The sequence below is a fragment of the Atractosteus spatula genome, chromosome 3 (assembly GCF_055471065.1).
Source record: "Atractosteus spatula isolate fAtrSpa1 chromosome 3, fAtrSpa1.hap1, whole genome shotgun sequence".
In the NCBI taxonomy this organism is placed as follows: domain Eukaryota; kingdom Metazoa; phylum Chordata; class Actinopteri; order Semionotiformes; family Lepisosteidae; genus Atractosteus; species Atractosteus spatula.
Window position 1 is genome coordinate 57,080,120 of NC_142708.1, and position 22,979 is coordinate 57,103,098.

The following is a 22,979-nucleotide window of genomic DNA, read 5'->3' on the forward strand; positions in this document are numbered from 1 at the left end:
TGAGGACACAACTTGCATATCGTTAAGAGGCTGTAAAACAATTTTTTCCAGAGTGTCAGACCACAATAAGGTTAAAGTTTTTTTCACTAAAATTTACTTTAAAAAATATTTTTTTTCCATTTTTAGAAGGTAAACTTTAATTTTTACTACATGTTTGCTTCTCATGCTGTGCTGAACAATATTTATTCCACTTATGGTGCTGTAGTGCTGCAGTTTAAGACAGATTAGACTTTATTGACATGGATTCAAGGGAAATAAAGAATTTAAATATTTTCACATTGATATTGATATTGGATGTTTTCCAGACAGTATCCTTTAGAGCTTACTTTGTGGATTTTAACATTTCGTTGTGTGCTGCATGAGATAATGACATTCTCAAGAGTTTTACTGTAAGTTGGCTTCTCTTAAGGAACCTGTTATTTTTGTGAATGTTTTTATACTGTATATGGTCACAGTGTTTGGAATATTTTCAGTTGTAGGTGAGCTGGCCAGTATGATCTGAAGTGAACTTAAATGTTTTACATTTAATTTTTTTTCCACTGTTTTAAGACATTGGATGTCACAGTGACAGTCAAGCATGGAATTATTTGTTATATAATACTTAGCTGAAGTGTTGGACAATGATCCAAGTTTCCCTGTTGTTTTATTAATGAAACAGTTTTTCTTATTCAGTAAAGCCATTTTTTGCAGCAGAGTGTATCACAGTTTATCCAGATGTTGTACTGCCTTTATATTTTTAAAAATTATTTCAATATCCCAATACCTCTTATCGATTCATACTTTAAAATGAATCCCTCTCCAGACAGGCCCAACCAGAGCTGTTTTTTATAGGTTGAGTCTGTTGAGATACAGAGTGGAGGTGCCTCAGTGGTGTGGCCTGTTGCTCAGCCAGGCTGACAAGATCTCTTCTATCTGCAAAGGAACAAGTAATAGGTTTATTCCATGCTGAAAAGAGAAAAGAGAAAACACAACGTTTCGACTGTGAAGCCTTCTTCAGGTGTCGTATCTCAAGATCTCTTCTATCTGGAAAAAGGCAGTGAAAACAGGACAGTACACATTGCAGAGCAATGTCCTGTTGCCTTTGTTTCCTTTGTTTGTTATTCATGCATTTGTGTGTTGTACTGGCTTAATCTTGATGGTATTGTATAATGGTAAACAGTTGATGTTTTTGTATAAGCCTAGTGCTTGGTTACTTATCTGGGTTGTACCGGATGTTCATTTGGATTTTAATTTAATTTTCATGATGGAAAAACTATCTGAGAATTGTGAGATTTTCTTTGTGAATATAGTTTGCATGATGAAGATGGTCTAATCACAGATGAAGGTTGCTAATAAAAGCTTGGTTCTGCAAGAATAATGAAGATCCATGCACTTAACCTTTTGCTGTAATGCCCACAATTGTAATATTTTAATAGTATTGGCTAATATGTTGAAAAAAATAACATTTCCAGTAGAGTAGATCTTATTTCTGTTAAACTTTTTTTAAACCTTATTTTTCTATTTTCTAACTCTTCATTAGTCAGAAAATATTATTTCAGGTACAGATTTTTCATCAAGACTAAGGCCTTTAGCTGAAGAAAAGTTAACCTTTACTAGATGCTTCATTTACTTCACATCTTGTAAGCTGACATTTCTACCCCAATAGGATTCTTACATGTTTGCTTTACACTGCATTGAAGAAAAAAAAAAGGATTATTCAAGGAAACATATGTACTGTACATTCAATCAGACATCCGCCCATCCATTTTCTAACTGCTTCTTCCAGTACATGGTCCCAGGGGAGCCAGAGCCAGAACTCAGCAAGCAAGGTGTACAAGGCTCAGTCAGACATATTTAATCCATAGGAACAAGTAATAGGTTTATTCCATGCTGAAAAAAAAGAAGAAAGAAAACGCAACGTTTCGGCCATGGAGCTTTCTTCAGGTGGATATACTGGATTACTTTGTTCAATAATGTTCTCTTTTAGCATTTTGGTGATATTACTTACTCTTCAGTGACATACAGTATCACCATAAAATATGAAATGGGATTAAAAAGTAAAAAGAAAATAATATTGGAGCCAATCACATACTTTTACCCGATTACAGTTCTTGAATGATTGAAACATTAGGGAAATTTAAGCAAGGAAGTTTATTGTATTGTAGTTTGAAAGTTTTTGTCGATGGCAAGTCTGATTAGCCTCTTAACATTTGGCAAGTATTACAGTACAACATTAAATGAAGAACTTAAGTGTGTTGGCAAAATGATGCTGGTATATTTTTAAAGAATGTGGAATATATTTGGATATAAGAAAACGTTATTGGGTCCCTTAAAATAGTTTTTCAACTCATAAAAATATGAGCCCATCATTCTAAACAAATAGCCTAAGAGTAAAATCTAAATATGATATGTCATGCATAAGCTCCTCCTTGTGGTCAGGCAACTTTGTTCTTTTATGAGCTTTTCCCAGTTACTTTTATTTGTTTTTGTTTGTTCCAAAGTTCATTGTTTAATCTCTCCAAGGTACTGCTAAAGATTATTCAAGGCAATGAAATTAAATAATTTTTAACCTGGATGTTTGTTTTTGCTATGTTTTAAAAAAGATAAACCATGGAGTGGTCACTATAGTGCTTGGGGTTGTTGCTGTCTTAAGTTAATTTTTGAAGTTGTCATTACTGCTGAATTGTTATTACAGCAATGGACAAAGTACTTTGTTGTGTAACAGAAACAGTGTCACCTGGCTCATCATTGATTGGTTAAAGTAAATAAGCTATCAAACAATTTTGGAAAAATAGTTTTGCTAATAAAACCTCACATTCTAAAAAACTTTAGGTTTCTTCATCTCCCCATTTTAATATTAATTCAGGTTGTGTTTTCCAATATAAGTACACTATTTCATTACTTTCTAAGAAGGAAATTCAGTGTACGGAATAATACCAGTTGTGTGTGAATAATGCTCTGTAAGGTTTCAGATTCACCAGTTTCAGTTTAAACCCAGTTCATCCTTCCTCATAATACAGAAGCTTGAAGCTCAGCAGTGATGGGCAACAAACATTTTTAATTACATACTGTATGGAGCTGTAGTTCCTTATCCGCTCACAATAGTTCTTGTAATTACTTTGCAAATGAAGTAAAAAATCCCCTTTTCCCCACATAAAACATTATGTATTAATATTAATCTCACTTATACTTTATTACCTCTTGTTCTGACCCAGGAAATGGGACTGCTGTGTCAAATTTGAGAATGTCTCCTGAAATAGACCTGTATTTCTACTGTGAGAATCATGTTTAAGAAACATTTGCTTTTAACCAATCAGGAAGGGCTCTTTGAGCCAATAGGATGTAGGTGCAGATATGACAGTGGTGAAGCCAGCAACACAAACTTATCAAATACTGCGTAAACAGGACTTTGCATGATATGAATGGGGATAGGAAGAGGGACCAGGAGTCCTCAAGTATGGTAAGTTAAATTCAGTTTAGATGCCAGTGAATAACATTAGTTGTGCTGCTGCTATGCCTGTGGAGCTTTCCTCAAGTAGCCTCCGGTTTGAGCACGCATCTCAATCATGTGTTGATTACCAATCCACTCCTTCAGTGGATGTTTTTTTTTTTGTTGATGCTGATGTAATATTTTTTTATTTGTATACCATTTGTTTAAACATGAAAAGCACAGAATAAATATGATTTAAAAAAGTTGAGAGAAATGAAGAAATAACCCAGTTGATATTATTACATTTTTATTGTAGCAACTCAATCATCAAATTTAATGTCTTCATAATGCTCTCAAAGTAATGGTACAACACCACTAGTATTACATAGTTTGTTGTATGTGCAGTCACAATCTTTAGTTGGAAATACTTTCTTGCTAATTTTCAAGATGCGTAATACAGGAAATGACTCCCCTTGTATGCTGTTTGTTTTTGTTCTTGTTTGTCCATTTGTGTTCTTATTTCTTGTACAACAGATATTCTTTTGTTCTTAAACTTGTTACATTTGGTTCCTAACACCATAGCCACTGCAAAACTTGGTAGTTTCATGTAATCCATGTTGCTTGTTTATAAAGAAACACCACATACAGTAATTCAGGCAAAGACCTTTGTATATCTGCACATAGTTTGTAGCTACTTGTCAATTTTCAGAACATCTACTTGTGATAATTCTTGTGTCGGAGACACAACAAAAACTGTAGTGATTGCACATCTAACATTTTCATGATCTAATCTTTAGCCCACTGCAGTGTGTCATGATCACGATTTTAATGCTTCTGGTGTTTTATTTGCTGTTTGAGATGAAAAAATCGCTGTTGGTTTCTCTCTTACTTGTTACTCCAGTCAAAAACAACTGTTTTCTGAAAGTGATTAAAACTTCACAGCAGAATCCAATCTTTGCAAATGTTTCTGCTTCCATAGTAGTTTAATCTAGTTTTAAATTTAATTAAGGATTTTCAGATTCTCAGATCCTGCTTGAGACAGTAAAAAAGTAAGCAGTTCAAAATCATTAGGTAAAGCTACAGTACCACCTAATCTCTGTGGGACAATTTAAATATTCACTACAAGAATTTCATTTAGGTGCAGTTGTGTAATATTTCTTCTCATTCTTGCAGGTGACAAGTAAAGAAAATTGAAAAAGCATTTCTAATTACCTCTTCTTTTTTTTTGTATTGTCTAATTTTAAATCTTGTTTTTCCAGTGTATTGCCCTATGTAAATGTTATATCAATGTCAGGATTTTGCATGCAACTTGAATTTTTACAGTTTTTGGAAGCCAGGTCTGAGAAATCAATACACATCTACTAAATTAATAACCTACAGTAGCTGGAAATGGATAGTTGTCTATGGAAGTCTTTTCTCATATTGGTGCAGTAACAAAAGTGTGGAGTTTGGGGTTTTAGATTTTTACCGAACTATACAAAATCCAACATACTGTATAAAACTATAGAAAATATGCATGAGTAGAGTGGTCTAAATGAAGTACAAAACTTGTGTATTGTCTAAAAATGAATAAAAAATTATAGGAATTTGTTACTGTTTAACTAAAAATAATGTGCTTAAACTCAATTTATATTATTTTTGATAGTAAATTAGAAATACGAATTAAATGCATTTTTTGCTTATTTCAGGATGAATCCCGAATTCTCAGAGTCAGGGTTATTGCGGGCATTGATCTGGCAAAGAAAGACATCTTCGGAGCCAGGTATGTACTGATTGTGCAATGGTGTTTGTTGGGGTTCTGTCAGAATTATATTTGTGATTATAATTCTATTCACATGTCATGATACATTTTCCATATATATATATACAGTATGCATATTGAGTTTGCACTCATCTGTATCCCAGCCATGATGATTAAAGTACAATGTCTTGTCATGTCATTTGCTAAACCGCATTATACAGTACCATACGGTGTCGCGGGAAGCCGGGGCCTAACCGGCAAGCAATGAGTGCAAGGCAGGGTACACCCTGGACGGGGCCAGTCCATCGCAAGGCAAGGGCAAGCCAATCATACATAGGGGCAATTTAGAGGCCACGGTAAAGGTTGAGGGGGGAAATCTGGCCCAGACACAAGGATAACTCCCTCCTCTTTTCGAGAAATGCCCAGGGATCTTTAATGACCACTGAGAGTCAGGACCTCTCATCCGAAAGGCAGCACCCACTATAGTATAGTGTCCCCGCCACTATAACGGGGCATTAGGACCCATACAGACCGCAGGGTGGGCACCCCCCACTGGTCCCATTAACACCACTTCCAGCAGCAATCGTAGCTTTCCAGGAGGTCTCCCTTCCAGGTACTGACCAGGCTCAACCCTGCTTAGCTTCAGTGGGTAGCTAGTTGAGAGCTGCAGGGTGATATGGCTGCTGGCTTGTTACAGTACAATATGAGCTAATAATGTTATTGAATAAGTGGTATTATCTAAAGAATTTAGTTACTCACTAAGATTCCTTGACAAACACTCTAGAATAATCAGTTCTGTTTCTGATTAACCAGTTTGATGTAACCAGGGCTTTATCATGTCAGATGACTCTTAATATAATACACTTTGAAACCAGACTGGCTCGATAATCTTAATTTGTTGGTCACTGTCTTCAAGATCAATTTCATAATTTGTACAGGGTGAGTCAGCTAAAGTAGACACTTAAGGAGCATTAATGTAATTGTCTCTAGTATACCAGAATAAGAGATGTGGAGTGTCCAGAGAGAGTTTCAAACTGTACAAGTTACATCCTAAAGAAAAGTGCTATAACTGTAGTGTTAATGATACTGCCTGCATTGTTATCTGTAGGAGGCATTTGTATTATCTTTTATTTTGAAACAAGTGACTACTTGTAACTGACTCACCCTGTGTGATACAATTGAGCTGTTGCAGCTACTGTACTGTATATTCTAAATGAAAGCTTAAAAAGTTAGTTAAAAATATCACCAATTATTTTTTTCTTCTGTGTAGCGTACATCTTGCAGTATGTGAATTCCTGATGATCACATGGCCACTGTCTGTGACAGTAAAAGTCTTATCCAGTGACCTGGCTAAAATCTACTTTATACAAGCAGTTTCAGTAACAGTTTCTGTAAATTTGACAAGTTTTCTGCCTATTATGATTACATCACCCTAATGTGGAAAACATGTCATTCCTTGCATTCTATACTGGGCTCATCATATACTGAACTTGTGTTCAAAGATCTTTTGTTAACAGAACTTTCTGTAGTATCATCTGCCTTACAAACCATCAGTCACCAGGTTTTTTTTCTTGTTTCCCCTCTGGTACCCATTTTTCTTAAGTCTGAAATCGAGCCATCTCTTCAGGAACGTTTGCCCCTTGATGGGTTTGTTAATCTACTGTAGCTCTTCCACTGGATTGCCCTTAGTTGAGATAATCAGGTCTTTGTTTAGAGATGAATATTCCTATCTGGTACTCTCTTGAATACTGAGCATTCTTGTTTGTCTGCTCACAGCATTACTTACCATTTCCTCTGAACACTTAGTGTGTAAACTAGAACAGAGATTTCACACATCGCATTGGCTTTCCATGGGCATACATACTGTACAGTAACTGTGACTTGTAGCATGAAGATGGGGACACCTGTTCAAGGTCTGTGGAATCCCAAATTGAATGCCATCTCAGGCTGTCAGTCACGTTAATTCTCCATTGTTACTCTGGGCATTGCTTCTCACTGCATCTGACCTTTATTTTTGATTGCTCCAGTATTCTTCTTCGGCCATTAAAGAGAGAAACTGTTACCTTCAAGGCAGCAGACGACTTAAGGAGTTTCTTTTAATGTTAATAAATGAATGTTTTATTGTATGGATCTAACAGGAAACTCAGCGCATGGATAATATCAATTCCTAAATTTCAGGAACATTCACAACTGGCAGTTGCATCCCTTGTCAATTTTAGTTCTGCCTGTTCATTTGTGAGCCCTAAATTATTCTACACAAATCCTTTCATGCCTCATACTGTATATGAACAGCAAGCAGAAATGTGTGTAACATGGTAGTGTGTTCTACATACAGTAGCTATTATGCAGATATTACCAAATAGGTCTTTCAAGTTAATATTATTGACTAATGACACAGTTAGCCAGATACATTGCCTTTGTCTTGGCTTTGAGCTCAAACATGGAAATATTTGTGTTTTGTTTAGGTTCTGTATTATACCATATTACTTAAAACTGACATTTCAAATAACAGTTTCCAAACTTAGGTTCCTTTCAGTTGTCATGTTATCATTGTCCCTTTTCATTTATCAAATGTGTAAATGAATGCCTACTGGAGAACAGCTATCATGTCCTGCTTTCTTTGCAGCATGTACTGTACAGTATATGCAAGGATCTCTTTTCAAGGATCTAACAATGGTGCCCTAGTCTGTTTTCTCAATCTTCCTGCCTAGTTTTTCTTCTATTTCAACAGGTTTATTTACTTGGCAGGGCGAAATGCACATTAATTTCAAAGAGTCTTATAGACAATTTTCATACTTTCTTCATTGATTTATGAACTGCACTATGCACATAAAGGATAGTTAATACTTTGTTTAAAATAGCATTGTATTCAGAACTCTTACAGTATGTTGTACAGTATATGTTATGCAGGTAATACTGATAAATTCTGGAACCTGACAGTATGAAATGTGGCAATACTGAGTCAGTGGTTACATCAGCAGTGTCTCTTTGTTTATTTCGTACCTATAAAGTTATTAGTCTGTCAGATTTTAAGTTCCTGGATTGCACTTTGAAAATAAACTGCAGATGCTATCTTGTAGGAAAACCAAATCCAGAAATAGTCCACTTTACTGCAGTGGCCTCTTTATATATTTTCTGTATCTGATTAATAGATTTTTTTTCTTGACCTAAAAAAGTAGAAATTTAAAATTTGATCAATTTAAAATTAATAATAATAACAACCAATATTTAAAAATGCATGTTGGTATTTTTTTGTGTGTATGAATACAGTACCTGCGAAAGTATTTGGACCCTTGCAGGTTTTACATTTTGCTGTTTTAAAGTTTGCAGTCATGATACTTTGAAGTAGAAATTAATATTTGTACCTGTGGCATGCATTCAAAGCTGTAAACAGAAAGTAGGTAGATAATGAGTTTTGGTCAAAGTGCGAAGCATTACTGTATATCTGATACAAACCCAACATGGTGTGAACAACGTACTTACTGTCAAGCATTGTTATAGTTCTGCTTCTTACCAGCAGAAATTGGGAAACTTATGAAGACTGATACTGTACGAACATAGATGGAGCAAAATACTGGCAAATCCTACACCTAAAACTGACACAAAAATATGCTTTTTAGCAAGACAATGATCTAAAGCACAAGGCCAAAGCTGCAGCATATTTTACGAATAAGAAAGACCTTTAGTGACTCAAAGTCCTGACTTCGTTCAAGTATTAGAATCTGTGGAATGACTTTAAAAACTGCTGTTCATAAGCAATCACCAAGGACCCAGAGAGATCTTGAGCAAATCTGCCAAAAAGAATGGGAAATAATTGCACCAGAATGCTATAGTGTACAAAGTTGGTACCTGTTCAGAAAGACTAGTGTCTGTAATTGCTGCCAAAGGTGCTTAATCTTACCCATAGAAGTCCTCAGTTTGAGCATTTCAGTTTTGAATGCTGCTATATTAATACAATATTAATTTAAAAAGCTATATGCACCATATTGTAATTTCACAAAGTAGTAAACTATATGGAGGGTCTAAATACCTTTACAAGGCATTTCATGTCATATATGTACTAAGAATGATAATACACTTTTATCTAGCTTTTAAGAATAGCATCTCAAAGCTCTTGACATTAGGTGTAAAAAAAGTTATAAGGATACCAGATTACCAAATAAGCATACAAATAACACAAGCAGTTAGAGGTGTAGCAAAAATTACAAGCTGATTACAAAATGGAGCAGACTCGGACACTAAATAAAAGCCTTTCTACAGTTGAGGTTTAAATGCACTCAGGGTAGGTGACTCACCGATACTGTATTGAAGACCTGAGTCAGAAAAATGAAGTTTGCAAGTTGGGGAATAGACAGATAATAAGTCAGATACTGTAGGTACTGAGGTGCCAAGCCATGTAGAACCTTGTAGGTAAGCATGAGGATTTTGAAGATTACTCAAAACCTGATAGGAAGTATTATGTGCCAAGACAGGTGAAATGTGATCTTTTGCACACGACCTGGTCAGGATTAAGTATGCCGAATTCTGAACATATTGACGTTTAAGTGTGGAGATAGATACCCCTGTGAGTTGGATGTTGCAGCTTTTCTTCTATAGTCAAACACAACATACAGTACAGTAGGGCGTAACATGGTGATATTTCTGAGATGGAAGAGTGATTACAATATTCTGGACATGAAGGTAAAAAAATCAAGCCAAGTTCAAATATCACCCCTAAATTCTTCAATTTTGATTGAAATCCAAGCAAAGTGCCATTCACAAATAAGGTCACTGCGTTACTACGTACTGGCTTTACGTAGGAGATGCTGAATAGGATAAGCTCTGTCTTGTCGCATTTTAAGTGAAGGAAGTTTTGAGTCATCCAGGTTTGTATACCGGAGATTTAGTTAGAGAGTGCAGAAACAGTTACTTAAGTGTTGGTAGTATGGACTACAGATTTATATGGACATAGAGTTGAGCATCATAAGCATTGAAATGATAATTCAGACCATGTGATTTTAATATCTGACCAAGTGGGAACATGTACAGTAAATCCCAAGTACCATTGGGCCCAGAATTGAGCCTTGGGGAACACCTGACTTAACAAATACAACTTCAGAACTAAAACAACCAAGAGAAACAGTGTCAGTGACTGGTAAGATAAGAATTCAACCCTTTAGGAGCCATGTCAGAAATTCCAAACACTCTCAAGGTGGGACAGTAAAATGTCATGATTAAGAGTATCAAAAGTCCTGTGTAACTGTCTGAATCCAGATTGGAAGGGTTCCAAAAAGTTTGCAATGAGGTGAATTTTAAATTGTATTGTAACAGCATGTTCTTAAGTTTAATTACCTTGTTATTTTGAAAATGAAGAAAGAAGCTGAAGCCTACTAGAATGTATCATACAGATACTTCTATGGGCTACCTCTAGTAACAACATAGTTCATTCAGTTTATGCTTTGAAAGTAATGTATGCCAAACAAAATCAGAAGAACACCGGATGGGGTAAAATAACCAGGGGAAGCACATACTGAAAACAAAAATCAGTTAAAACTACTTAACCATTAATCCTCTTAGAATTTACAAACCTGAGAAGCAGGTGATTTTTCCAAGGGTGAGGCTGGTGTGGTAACAAAAGAGAGCTATCTTCCAGCGTGATTTGTGGATGAAGTGCACCATAAAACTACTAAAGTATATTTCAGGAAAAGCTAAATCTCCTGCATGCCAGAAAAAGAAAAGGCGTGTACACTTCCTAGTAAAATTCCACAGGAAATGTTTCCTTTTATTATTTTAACTGTTTATGTCCATGTCAGTAACAACAGTTGACTGTTAGGTGTAATTTTAATGTAGGATAGAAGTCAAGATAATCGTTGGTTGTAAACAAACCTACGGTACCTACTGTATATAAGATGCACAGTAAACATGCACTACTGCTACCACTGTATTGTGAATTTTCTTTTGGTATTTTTTATAAGCTGCTTTCTGTTAGCTGGATTTGACTAAATAGCTAATTGAAGAACTGAAGAATATACAGCATCACAACCAAGGAGCTCTTGTTGTCCAGCCCTAATGTATAGAAAGCTGCATTGCCGTTTAACTGTCTTTGGGAGCTGGTTAGTGGATTATATGATGTTCTTCTCCATCTGAACATGTTGTAAAGTCCTAATGTGAATAATGCATTCCTGCCAAGATTTCTGTCAGCTGATGTGCAGTTTACTGTTTTCTTGTGCTGCCAAGAACATGCTAATTAAAGCAACATTGCCTGCTTTCTTTAACCACTGTTTATCTGCCATTTTCTGCTCTGTCTCATGGGATTTAAAAGAGCTGATCTAAAGCTGTTTTGGGCCTGAAATAGTTATGTTTGACAGCATTACATTGAGAGCAACCTTGCATGGCTTAACACAAAATACTAATGCTCTTCATTTTCAGTTTTGATCCATACTGTGCGACTTTATTTTGAAGTATTATAAAATGAAAGCTTCCTTAACCATATTGAAAAATTCCTCCACATATTTTAAGGCATATATTTTGCCACTGTGTTTTTCTAAGGCAACATGCAGTGTTTAAGTATTTTTTAAATAATTTGTTTCTTTAGGCTACCTCGATGCATCTACATTAAATATGCCCTGATTGCAGCAGTCCACCCAGCTGTGTGAATGGGGACCTGTGTTTGTTGGGGGGTAGGCTCCGCAATGGATCACGTCCCGTTCAGGGGGAGATTCATACTGTATGCTCTCTGTTAACTTATCCTGGTTTCTATGGCAATAAGCCCTGGACCTTTGTGGCTTGAATATGGAGCTACTATACCTACAGTACCAGCCTGGGTGAAATTGGCTCATGGTGCAATAGTGACCCCTGTGGTTTGCAGGGTACCTAAAGTTTATAGTGTTGTTGGTGACGTGTTGTATTTTTCATTTCTTAGTTCAATGCTAAGTGTTGTAGATGCTAATGGGGCTCCCTACCTGAAAAGAGATGAACTCATGCACGTTGACTTCATGCTTCATATGCTGGCGTGATGGGTCATCTTTGTCTTAATGGATTAAATTAGTCATTTAACTGAAATGACTTATCATCTATAATTTACATAGAAAAGCACAGTATTGGTTAAGTTATGGAAAAGGGGTCTCTTTTTTGTTTACTACCTTAAACACTGATATACCATGTTCTGGTATACGTGCTAAATGAATACAAGTTGTGTGCAAAGACAAAAGTGAACAGCTCTTTGTTTTCTTTCTGGGTGATTGCATGTCTAAGGGTGCCCAAGCTTGTTTATGTGGATTGTGGCCTTCAGGAAATTACTTACTGGAATTCGATGCTTTGGCAATACTTTTTTTTGTATACCACAGTTAGAGTGGAGTAGTTAATTTATTTTAAACATGATTTGCTTAAATCAAAGAGAGAAGTACAGTCTATATTTTTTATATATTTTTGCTTTACATATGATATGTGAGGCAGGAAGCTGTTTCATATACAAGGCAATTTGATAAATATGCTGTTTTGAGGTCAGACTTAAAAAAGTAGGGTTAGTAGAGTACAGTAAGTACAGCATATGACCAACTAACCCATGTACTGTATGTGTGTTTGTATAGTAAATAAAGGATTTGGAGGATACTTCTGTACATGGAGATATCCAGTTTTTTTTTAATTGTCTGAAATAGGGAGAATCTGTTTTTTTTTTGTTATACAGCAATATCTAAGACTGATTAATTAATTTGGCTTTTTATTTTTCATTTACTTTTCTGGTACGAGGTCTTTGTCTCTTATTTGAGAAATTATTGATCGGGCTTCAAATCCCTAGCAGACTGCTGATACATTGACATATCTTTTCAATATAGGGAATGTACTGTAGCATTCTAATGAAAAGAGTTTTGTTTTTCAAGTATTTTGAATTCAATTACTTTAAACGTTTTGTGGCTAAAGGTGGAGTTTAAGCATAAACTTAAGCTTTAGCATTTTTTCCATAAAGAATGTATAGATAGTGTTTCCGACAGTGAAGAATTCAAAAGCAAATCACTGGATAAGGCTTACATTTGTGGTTGAAAGATGCTAATGAGTAAATTTTTTGGCAGGTGCAACACCTTATGTGCTGTACATTGGACATAACACAGAAGGGGGAAAGGCACAGATCCTCAGATACAAGCAGACTCTGAAACGGGTTGCAGGGACAGGCTAACGAAGAACCTAGGTGTTAAGTGTGGAACATGGAGCTAGAGACATCTGAGAGTACTGTAGACACTCCAATTTTAAAAACAAGAAATATTACTAGTGATGGAAGGCCATTCGGCTCATTTGGTTGGTAGGAGCTGTCTGACCTGTGGATCACATCTAGACTCTTCTTGAAGAAAATCTAGGTATTGAAGGTAGCTTAGATCCCCTTTTCAGGCCATAAAGGCCCATGGGGTAATGGGGGGCAAGGGCAACCATTTTTCTTGACCATCCAACACTGACTCATCACCACGAGGTGATGTGGTCAGCATCACTCTATGGCCAGCCTAATACCCCCAGAAAGATTAACCCCTGGTACTCATTTGGAAAGCATGCTAAGTGGACCTGGGAATTAAAGCAAGCTACATTGCTTGCTCCCTATTTACATATGATATGGGATTGAACCCAGGACCTTCCCGTCAGGAGCTACTGTAGGCACCCTTGCCATCTGAGGTACCACAGCTCGAAGAAAATCTAAACTACAGCAATATGGCTGGGTAGCTTGTTTCAATTTCTCAAAACCCTTAGAGTAAAAATAAAAGTACCTCCTGTTCTCAATTCTAGATGCATGCCCCAGTAGTTTCTACTGTACGTATGTCTCCATTGTAAAATTCAATGGGTTGATTTGTTCTGTATAAAACTATTCGTTTAGCCTGTCAGAGTAGGACATTCTTTCAAGCCCAGGAAAGTTTTTGGTCACACTTTTTTGGAATTCCAGAGCAGTAATATTTTTTTTGTATCGTGAAAACTAAAATTGTACAAAATTAGGTCTTACTAGAGCATTATAAACTTTTAACATAAATCAAGGGTTAAGGTCTACACTTTTATCTTCCCATTCGGTTTGTTCTTTTTGTTGCATCGTTACAACATCTAACATTACACACTCTTTTTTGAATATATTATTGCTGTTGCTTGTTTGAAAAATCTGCCTTTTACAAATCTTTGAGATCCCTACAACAGATCGGCCAATGTAAAAAACATATCTTTATTCATAGTTGTGCTTTATTAAACTTTTAATAAAACACCAAACCTTAACGCCTCTTTGAGCACTACCTGTACTTATATTGTACTTCTCTCTATGAAGAGCCGGTCAGTTAAGTTGCTTACTGGCATCAAAACCCCATAAAATCTTTCTTAAAACCAAACCTCGAACTCGTCTTTCCAAAACTCACTATGTCCTGTATGTTCAAAGCTTCACAGTCAGTTGGTAGCTTTGTTTTTTTTATATATAACAAGATCTGGTGTCTTCTCCCAGACATCAGATATGGACCTATAGTACTTGTATAACTGTATATAGTACTGTAGATGGTTTTTAGCCATCACCTGACTAATTCACTTCCTCCAATTTCCTCGGGGCAACAGTTATCAGGGGAATAAACTGTCGATCTGACACAACCCACTATCTTGTCTGAACCTGCCTTCCTTTTACAATTATGACAATATTTCCTGTGAGACATTGAGTACTTACAACTCATCTTGCTGTTTTTCTGCATACAAGCCCAGTGTCCTCACCAGCCATAAAAAGCCTCAGTGTTGTAACCGAGAGTCTAATTTCCCTTAGCAACGCCTGTTCCTTTGGTTTTCTCTCTAGAAAGCGATGCTGACGTAACAGTCATACCTAAGCTATTTCTTTCATTTTTGATTAAGCTTTTCTGAAGTGCACTTATTCTGTGTATGGGGCAATATGCTACAAATAGTAGTTGCACAAAATTAAATAATAGAATTATTTCTGATTACCTACTGTACTTCCATATCCAGACCCACTGTATGAAATTTCATCTGTATTTCATTACATTCATGTGTTTTGAGGAACAAAAGAAAACATACAGGACCATGTAAAACATACAACAGCATAAAGCAGTATTAGAAGCGTTAGAAATCTTTTACGAGGTTTACAAAGGGGTGTAATGGTTCAGAATGTTTTGAGGAAGTGATGAAAGGGTTTTTTGGAAGACAAGTTTTGAGAGGATAAGATTGTGTGTTTTATTTTTTGAAGGTGTAAGATTTATGCTTAAGGAGGGAGAACAAAGTTTTAGGTAGGTGAGACTTTGTTTTGCAGAATTAATTAAATGTGTCAGCTGGAAAGAGCTGTGTCTCCAGTAAGATAAGTGTTTATTTGTGCTGATTTTCTTTAATTGTGTATACAGTAGGTAAGCAACAGTACATTGACGTATTTCTGTCACATTACATTTTGAAATGAGAATAATTTATAAACATATGACCAGAAATGACCTTCATCCAAAGCCTATTGAAAGAAGAAAAGGTGGCTACCAAATATGTACGGTATAAATAAGACTACATATTTAAAACTGTTTGGATGTACAGTAGCCTGTTTCTGGTAAGATTGCTTTTGCAGTATGTTTTTGATGTCTTGTGAAAAGCACTTTTTAGTACCCTAGATACAGAATGTTTCCATATTTAGTCAAGAAAGATAGTCAGTTTATTTTCTGTATATAAACATTTAATTATAAGCAGCAGGTTTCTTGGAGAGTTTAATTAGCAGTTTCTACTGCTTTTTATTCATATCCTGTATGTGCTTGATGTGGGTTTGGAGACAATTTGCAGGACACCTTAAGAAAGGCTTCAAATGAGAGGAAACTATTTGGCCTCATTTAAGCTTAGTTAATTGATAACTAACTAATTAATCCAAGACAACATTTCTCTGTTGATTTTGAAAAGGTCCTTTGGGCCAAGTTTGTCAGTACCTTTGAGGATTATGAATATTTGATTCATGTCCATTAGTAGTCTTTTCAAATCAAAACTAAAACCATCCATGTCTTTTTTTAAAAATAATGTAAAGAAATTGTATAATGTACATATAAGCACTTCAAAGAAATAAGGAGACCAGTACGTACAGTATACTGTAGTAAAAAGTGTACAAGGAGCTCTTTTTATAATTATTCCTTTTTAATGGCTTGAATCAAATTGAAATACATTATGCATTATTAACATTAGTTACTGGTGAGGTTTTATAATACAGATAAGATAAGATCTCTTACAATTCTATATAAATTCTATATACAATTTCTTGTATTAGGAATTTGTCTTTTCATATACCCCAGCTTGCTCTCCATGTGAGAGAGGCAGGGAGAGAGAAGCTTGGGGTCACCCATTTATACGGCGCCACTCCAGCAGTTGGGGTTAAGGACCTTGCTCAGGGGCCCAACAGAGTAGGGTTCCTCTGCCGGTTGCGGGATACGAACCGGCAACCTTATAGCCACAGGCGCAGATCCTTAGCCGCCCCAATATACAGTATAGGGCAACAATTTAAATTTAGAAATAATAGGTTTTAGGCAGAGTTACTATCATTTGGAGTAATATTCACTATAATTCTACTGCATATTGCGATTAACAGTATGCTATCAGAGAGTTTAACAGAATACAACATGTTGATGTCGGTGCATTGCATTATCTTGCCATGTATTCTGTGTTAAGCTCTGCTTACTATATACTGTACAAGAACTTTGCTCAGCATTCCTTAAGAGCAGCAAATTTCATTTTCTGCTCTTCATAATTTCCTTCTCAGTCAGTAGTTGCTCAGTTGACAGCCATTAAGTTTTTTTTTTCTCCTCCTCCCTGCAAATAATAGTCTTCATTTATGCAGTGGTCTTTGCTGGTGTGATAAGTATACACAGCAATGGCAGAATCTCAGAAAATGTAACCTGCTGGTTATTTTCAGTAAATCTGAAAATATTACACCTTTGCTCTCTCCAGCAGTGTGTATGCCTATATTGTGGCAACCCATGCTTACACGGGGATTTTACAAGTATTGGCTATGGGATTCAGATAAGTTACTTTACAGCAACGTGGCACTCCCACCATGTTTTACGAAAGCAAAACATTCCCCAACATTAACGATCATGATATCATGCTATTTTCTCATTTCCTGTCTTGCAAGCACTGTACTTTTGTTGTTCGCGCTTTGCACTTTTTGTACTGCAGACTTTTTCAACGTACTTTGTATAATTATCTTCCTTCTGGAACAGAGTGTACAACTAGCCAGTGTAGAGCATTATTTCATTAAACTAAGAAAAGGAATAAGTTTAAACAAGTTTCAACATTTTGAATATCAGCTAACGATAACAAATTCAACTGCAACACAGTAGGCCACAGATTAACTAGCAGTTTTCAATTGATAAGCATTTTTCCTTATATAGCAACTAATGTACAGATTGATTTGCAATTTTCTATCCTCCACCACACACAAAACATACTCTACCCACCAAAAAATACATCCTGTTGATGAACCAGCTTGTAGCACTTGAATTCAAATCTGACTGGCAAAGATACCATCAATTTAAAACCTGCTACTGTACAGTACATCATTTACTGCAAGAATCCTTCATTCTTTAGTTTTTTCCACGTATTAAAATGGCCAGCTTTCTTTTCTGTGCTTTAAGTTCTCTGAAGATAAAGGCAGTGTTTCAGAAAACAAAATGGTGACCCAAAGAAAAGGACCCAAGAAATACTGTGAAGATCTCTGTCAATCCTTGCTGAATGTTACACAGAAAGAAATTAGTTTTCCATATATTGTGATGTCCCTTGCAGATCATCCACTCTCTTCTGCAGGCAATATTGAATCAAATTTCTGGTTTTAAAGCTCTTCGAAGACAAAACCATGCAAAGTGCTATGTAATGTCGATGCACTGTCTCTATATTGTGTGCATATACTGTACTGTACTTAAAATGACGTGATATTGTCTAAACTTCATTTTCATCTTTTGTTTCAGTGATCCCTACGTGAAACTCTCTCTCTACGTAGCAGATGAAAACCGAGAACTTGCCTTAGTACAGACAAAAACAATTAAAAAGGTAAGTTAAGCTATGTTGTCTGAAATGGCTTGATTAATGGGAGCAATTGTCAACAAGGTAAACTGTGCATCTACTGCAGCCAGAAAAATAAATTCATTCTGTTCATGTTAATCTAGCTAGTGGCTTTAAACTGTGTGTGTTTCTGTTTGTGAGCCACGAGTTTGTTATAGAAGTGAACAGAGGCCTAACATTAAGCATTGTTTTGAAAACTTCATAGACTGGCAATTCTGCAGCTTCTGATGGGGAAAATGCACATGCACTAGGGGGAGCTGTTGCACATAATATGTGCATAGTACTTGTTTTGGCAGTCTTCAAAGTTTTACTTTGCTTCTTTCATTTATAGTCAGATGGGCAAACAGAAGATGGATACTAAGAGTGAACCACCTTAAGCACGTACTGTTTATTTTTTGTGTTCTTCATTATTAATTTGCTTTGAAAATACAAAAGCTTCCAATTTGGCTACAGCAGATAAATCACATATCAAAATCACTACTGAGCTGTGAACAATGTGAAGATGTGAAGAGCTGTGTTTTTTCTGAGATGGAAATTAAGAAAGTAGAACTCCACCAGCAAGCCTGTCGGAGTCATGAACTGAGTATTCCAATCCATCACATATCACAATAAAAGTGTAGGATTATATAGTGTAGTAGGCTTTGTGATATGAAGTATTCTCAGCTCCTTTAAGAGCTTTAATGTGATATATACTGTAGATATAAATAGATATGAGAATCTGACATAATACTAATTATGTGAAAAATGGAAATGAGGCATGGTGTTATTATGTAATATTAACTCTTACAAAAAAAGCTATGGAAAGATTTCACTTGAGTAATTGCAAGCATTTATTGAGTCCTTTGCAGACTAGAGATCATAAACCTGTGAATCAGATTCAATACTGAGAATGGGTGAGCCCTGTCTAGTAATCTGTGCTGTTGATGTGCTTTGTTACAATGCCTTAATTGTGATGCTGATCCCAAGGAGACCTGAGTGAAGTCCTGTGTTGGAAGAGTTTTAATTATCTGCTCTCCTCTGCATTTCCCCTTATGACATAGAACTGGACTTACCAGTTACTGGATATTCCAGCCCATTTTTTGCCCTTTTAAGCAGAACCAGCTATTTAAGTACAGTACGTTCCGATTTGTTAAGTTATATAACCAGTAAGCTCGGTCTAACAGATACCACGATTACAGTAGACTGCACACTGGTAAATCCATACAGCCACGTGTAGAAAGTGCATGGCCTGAAAATCTTATGTCAAATCTATATTGCTGACATGTATGTAAAACAGCAGTTGACGGAATTTGCTGCTGTTATAAATTATTACTACAGCTAGTATAATGCAGAATTGACTGGGTCATATACAGCCATTCTGTGCCTGCAGCCCCATTACACTGCACATCTCAGTGAGTGAAGTGGGAAATGACTTTGCCAGTTGAATTAAGGAGGAATTTAAATAGGCTAGTTTGAGCAAGCCCATGGTGGAATTAAGCCAGGACACCAGGAATAACAGTTCCCTCCCCGACTCTTGCAAACAGTGACCAGGCCCAGCTTTGCTTAGCCTCTTAGTTCTGATTAAATATATGTACAAGTTTAAAGTTTAAAATGCTGCTATAGATCAAACAAGACCATTATCCTTGGTTTTCTGTCAAGTTTAAAGATATTTAACTCTGTAGAATTCAGACAGTACATTGTTTTTGTTCATACCTTCAACGGTTGGGAAAATCCTAGGAATGACAAGAATGTCTGATTTTTCTTTTAATTTTAATCCAGTCTTAGATTTGGTAAAAGGTCACACAAAGGTTGTGTGGTTACAACACATACGGCAGTTCATTTTAATAAACATACTGTACAGGTGCATTGCTTATTGGCAAGTGCTTTCAAGATGTTGGCATGCTGATATTGACCTTTGCTGTTGATCTGGATGCCTTGAAGCAATATCTGTGTCATCCAGCATTTATTTCAGCCTCCTGACTTGGACCAACCTCAGATTGTGCAGCTGCTGTGCTGAGTCATCTCGATTTACATTTATTTGAACTTCAGATGCAAAGGCTAGTGTCAAACGCCAACCAGTCATTTGATCATTTTTCCCTAAGTCACATTCAAATGATAGGAGAAAACTGTTTGGAAGATGTTACCTGATTAAGTTTTGATACAGTATTTATGAATCAAAATTATTCTGGTTAAAACCTGCTTAGATTTTTAAAAATGATTCTTAGGTTGCCTTCTTAGATGGCAGCATCTGGTACTGTTTCTGGAAATGAATGCAGCCTCAAAATCCTGGATAGATTTCAGACTATTATTATTTAACATTCTGTGCATGGGAAATTAAAATGCTGAAATGAAAGCTCATTTTCTGAAAACACTGTTTAATATTCCAGCTTTAATCAACTACAAAATCGTATAATTTCTTTGTTTTAATGGAAGTAAGAAGATATTATCAGGACAATGCTCACAGTCAGCACAATTGTGAGGTTACACTTGAGATATGGTGACAAAATAAGAAAATATTCAGTTCAGCAATATACTGTTATAAAACTAGATATAACTCCTCTCAGATTTAGGGCAATGAGTACCAGATAAGAGTTTTAACACTTAATTTTTCCAGCTGTTATTTTTGAAAGGCTTTGTAAAATTAGTACAAATTGTAAAAGGACATAACATATGTGTGTTTAAAATGTACAGTTTATGTGTTGTGTTATTAAACTACAGACAAACATCTTTCAAGAAACTTACTAAAGTCAAAAAGCCAGCAAGACCTTTTGTGACTCTTACAAATGCAGCACTTTTACTCTCCTTCAATTCTTGAGCATTTGCAGCTGTGTACCATTTGAAGTATTAGAGGTGGCACACCACATCCTATGATCATTTCCATGTGGTATTCAGTGTAATTGTAGAAGTAATTAATGGTTTTCAGGATCATGACTGGTGATTTATTTTTAACATTTTCAAAAGTTTTAAAAATGGCAAATAACCTTGAGCTTTTTTTTCCTGTTTTGTATACCGTATGTATTTTAGGTAGAATATATTTCATAAACACTTGAGTCAAGAGGTTTGTAAATGGGAGGCTTGAAAGGGGCAATGTTCACTTATACTCTCTTACAGTATGTTTTACTCTTTTTCTTGCCCTTAGCTCATTTAATGAATTAAGCATGGCTCAGAAACTAAAATAGATGTAGTTGTTTGCAGCTGTTACAGCAAACATGTTATTGTTTGGGACAGAAATACTGTACTTCATCTGCAGGTGGTAATATTTTAGCCGTAAACTCTAAATAAAAAGATAGAGGACTGACTAGTAGCTTTTATCTTCTACATTTGTAGAAGTGTTATACAAAACAAACATCAGCCAGTATTGGTATTAGCTCTTAAAGCAATAAATAAACTAAAATATGTTTCAAAACATTGTCGCTGCTAATTTTGGATTTTTTTATTTGATATTTTGAAACCAAATCTATTCATGGCTTAAGACCAGTTTTGCTTATGTTGAATGCATTTTTACACCTAAAAATGGGGCTTCCAGTTACACTGTGTCTGAATTTCAGAAAATTAATCAGTTTAGTCTCATGATGGCCTGAACCTCCTAATTTGTATGGTGTAAATGGTGCTTTACTGATACATTTTAAAGTTATTTTTCTGATTTGTGTGTTACTGTGTGAGTAGTGAGTCAAGAAAACATAGACTTACTGATAACCAAGATTCTGAATGCAACTACAGTAGATCTCTATGCAGTTTAGCTCACAACGTTTCGGCTGTGAAGCCTTCTTCAGGTGTGAGCTCACACAGCCGGAATATTGCATTTCCTCTTTTCTCTTTTCAGCATGGAATAAACCTATTACTTGTTCCTTGGTATGCAGTAATATAATTTATCAGCCATGTTTATTGGCAGCTGCAGAAAACAACTTCAATTAATAACAGATGTGTTGTTTTTTCTGATGTATAAAATGATGTTATTTCTTTTCTTCCTTCTCCTTCAGACACTGAATCCCAAATGGAATGAAGAATTCTATTTCAGAGTGAGTGATTTACTTGTCTTGCTGAATCCAGTGTTGAAGCAAACTTTTTTTTTTATCAGATGGATGCAGTTTTAAGTGTTGAGTAAAACTGCTAGTTCTGACAATTCCGTAGAGAAAAATCATGTGAAAACTGCATAGCGACACTGAATAATTAATTCTGTTTTCATTTGTGTTATACAAATTGAGTGTAAATCCAGAAAAATCTTTTTGGGCATTAAAGGAATATGATTTTGTGTCACAGTATCGACCCTGTCCCTAGAGTAATTTTAATTGACTCAAGAGGTAAAATGTCATATAGACAGGATGATCTCTTGTAAATTTGTTACTAATCCATTTTAGGTCATATTTTTACTTCTGATTCTTATTCTTCCACATATTGATTGACATGATACAAGAAAACAAATGCTGGAATTGCACCTTAACATTAGCAGAGGAAAATTATTTAAACAAGGCCAAGTTAGCCTTGAATTTAAACCACACAGTGCAGTTCTGCTTCAATGAGATTACACCGCAGCTTACCTTAAAAAGGGTAAACTACAGATTGTTGTGCATTGGTCCAAAAAGAATTTCTTGTTATTGGAATATTTTTCAGCACCATTAAGCACTAGAGTAATAAAATGGCTAGCAGGAATATTACATTCCTCCTAGAGGGCTGGTCTGCCCTTTTATTAATCTTTTTGTGAATGTACTGTATGCTTGAGTCTCCAGGATTTATTAACTTGAATGAGAAAATAAGTATTCTTGCCTGCTCCATACATATAAGACAGCAACAATAACTTTGAATTACAGTACATGAGCTTTTTGTAAACGTTTGCACTCATTT

The 22,979-nt window shown here is 35.7% G+C and overlaps 1 protein-coding gene across 5 annotated transcripts in view; it reads left to right on the plus strand.

The window, feature by feature from the left end:
• The window catches only part of nedd4l (NEDD4 like E3 ubiquitin protein ligase), a 107,217-nt gene that overhangs the window by 23,706 nt on the left and 60,532 nt on the right, over positions 1-22,979 (plus strand). For 4 of the 5 annotated variants that reach the window (XM_088911696.1, XM_088911693.1, XM_088911697.1 and 1 more), the window contains exons 2-4: positions 5,098-5,171; positions 18,065-18,146; positions 22,118-22,156. In XM_088911696.1, coding sequence (XP_088767822.1) covers positions 5,098-5,171; positions 18,065-18,146; positions 22,118-22,156 — 195 coding nt within the window. Of the gene's footprint in view, positions 1-3,416; positions 3,440-5,097; positions 5,172-18,064; positions 18,147-22,117; positions 22,157-22,979 lie in introns of those variants that run through there. The other variant, XM_088911695.1, reaches the window with a different exon arrangement.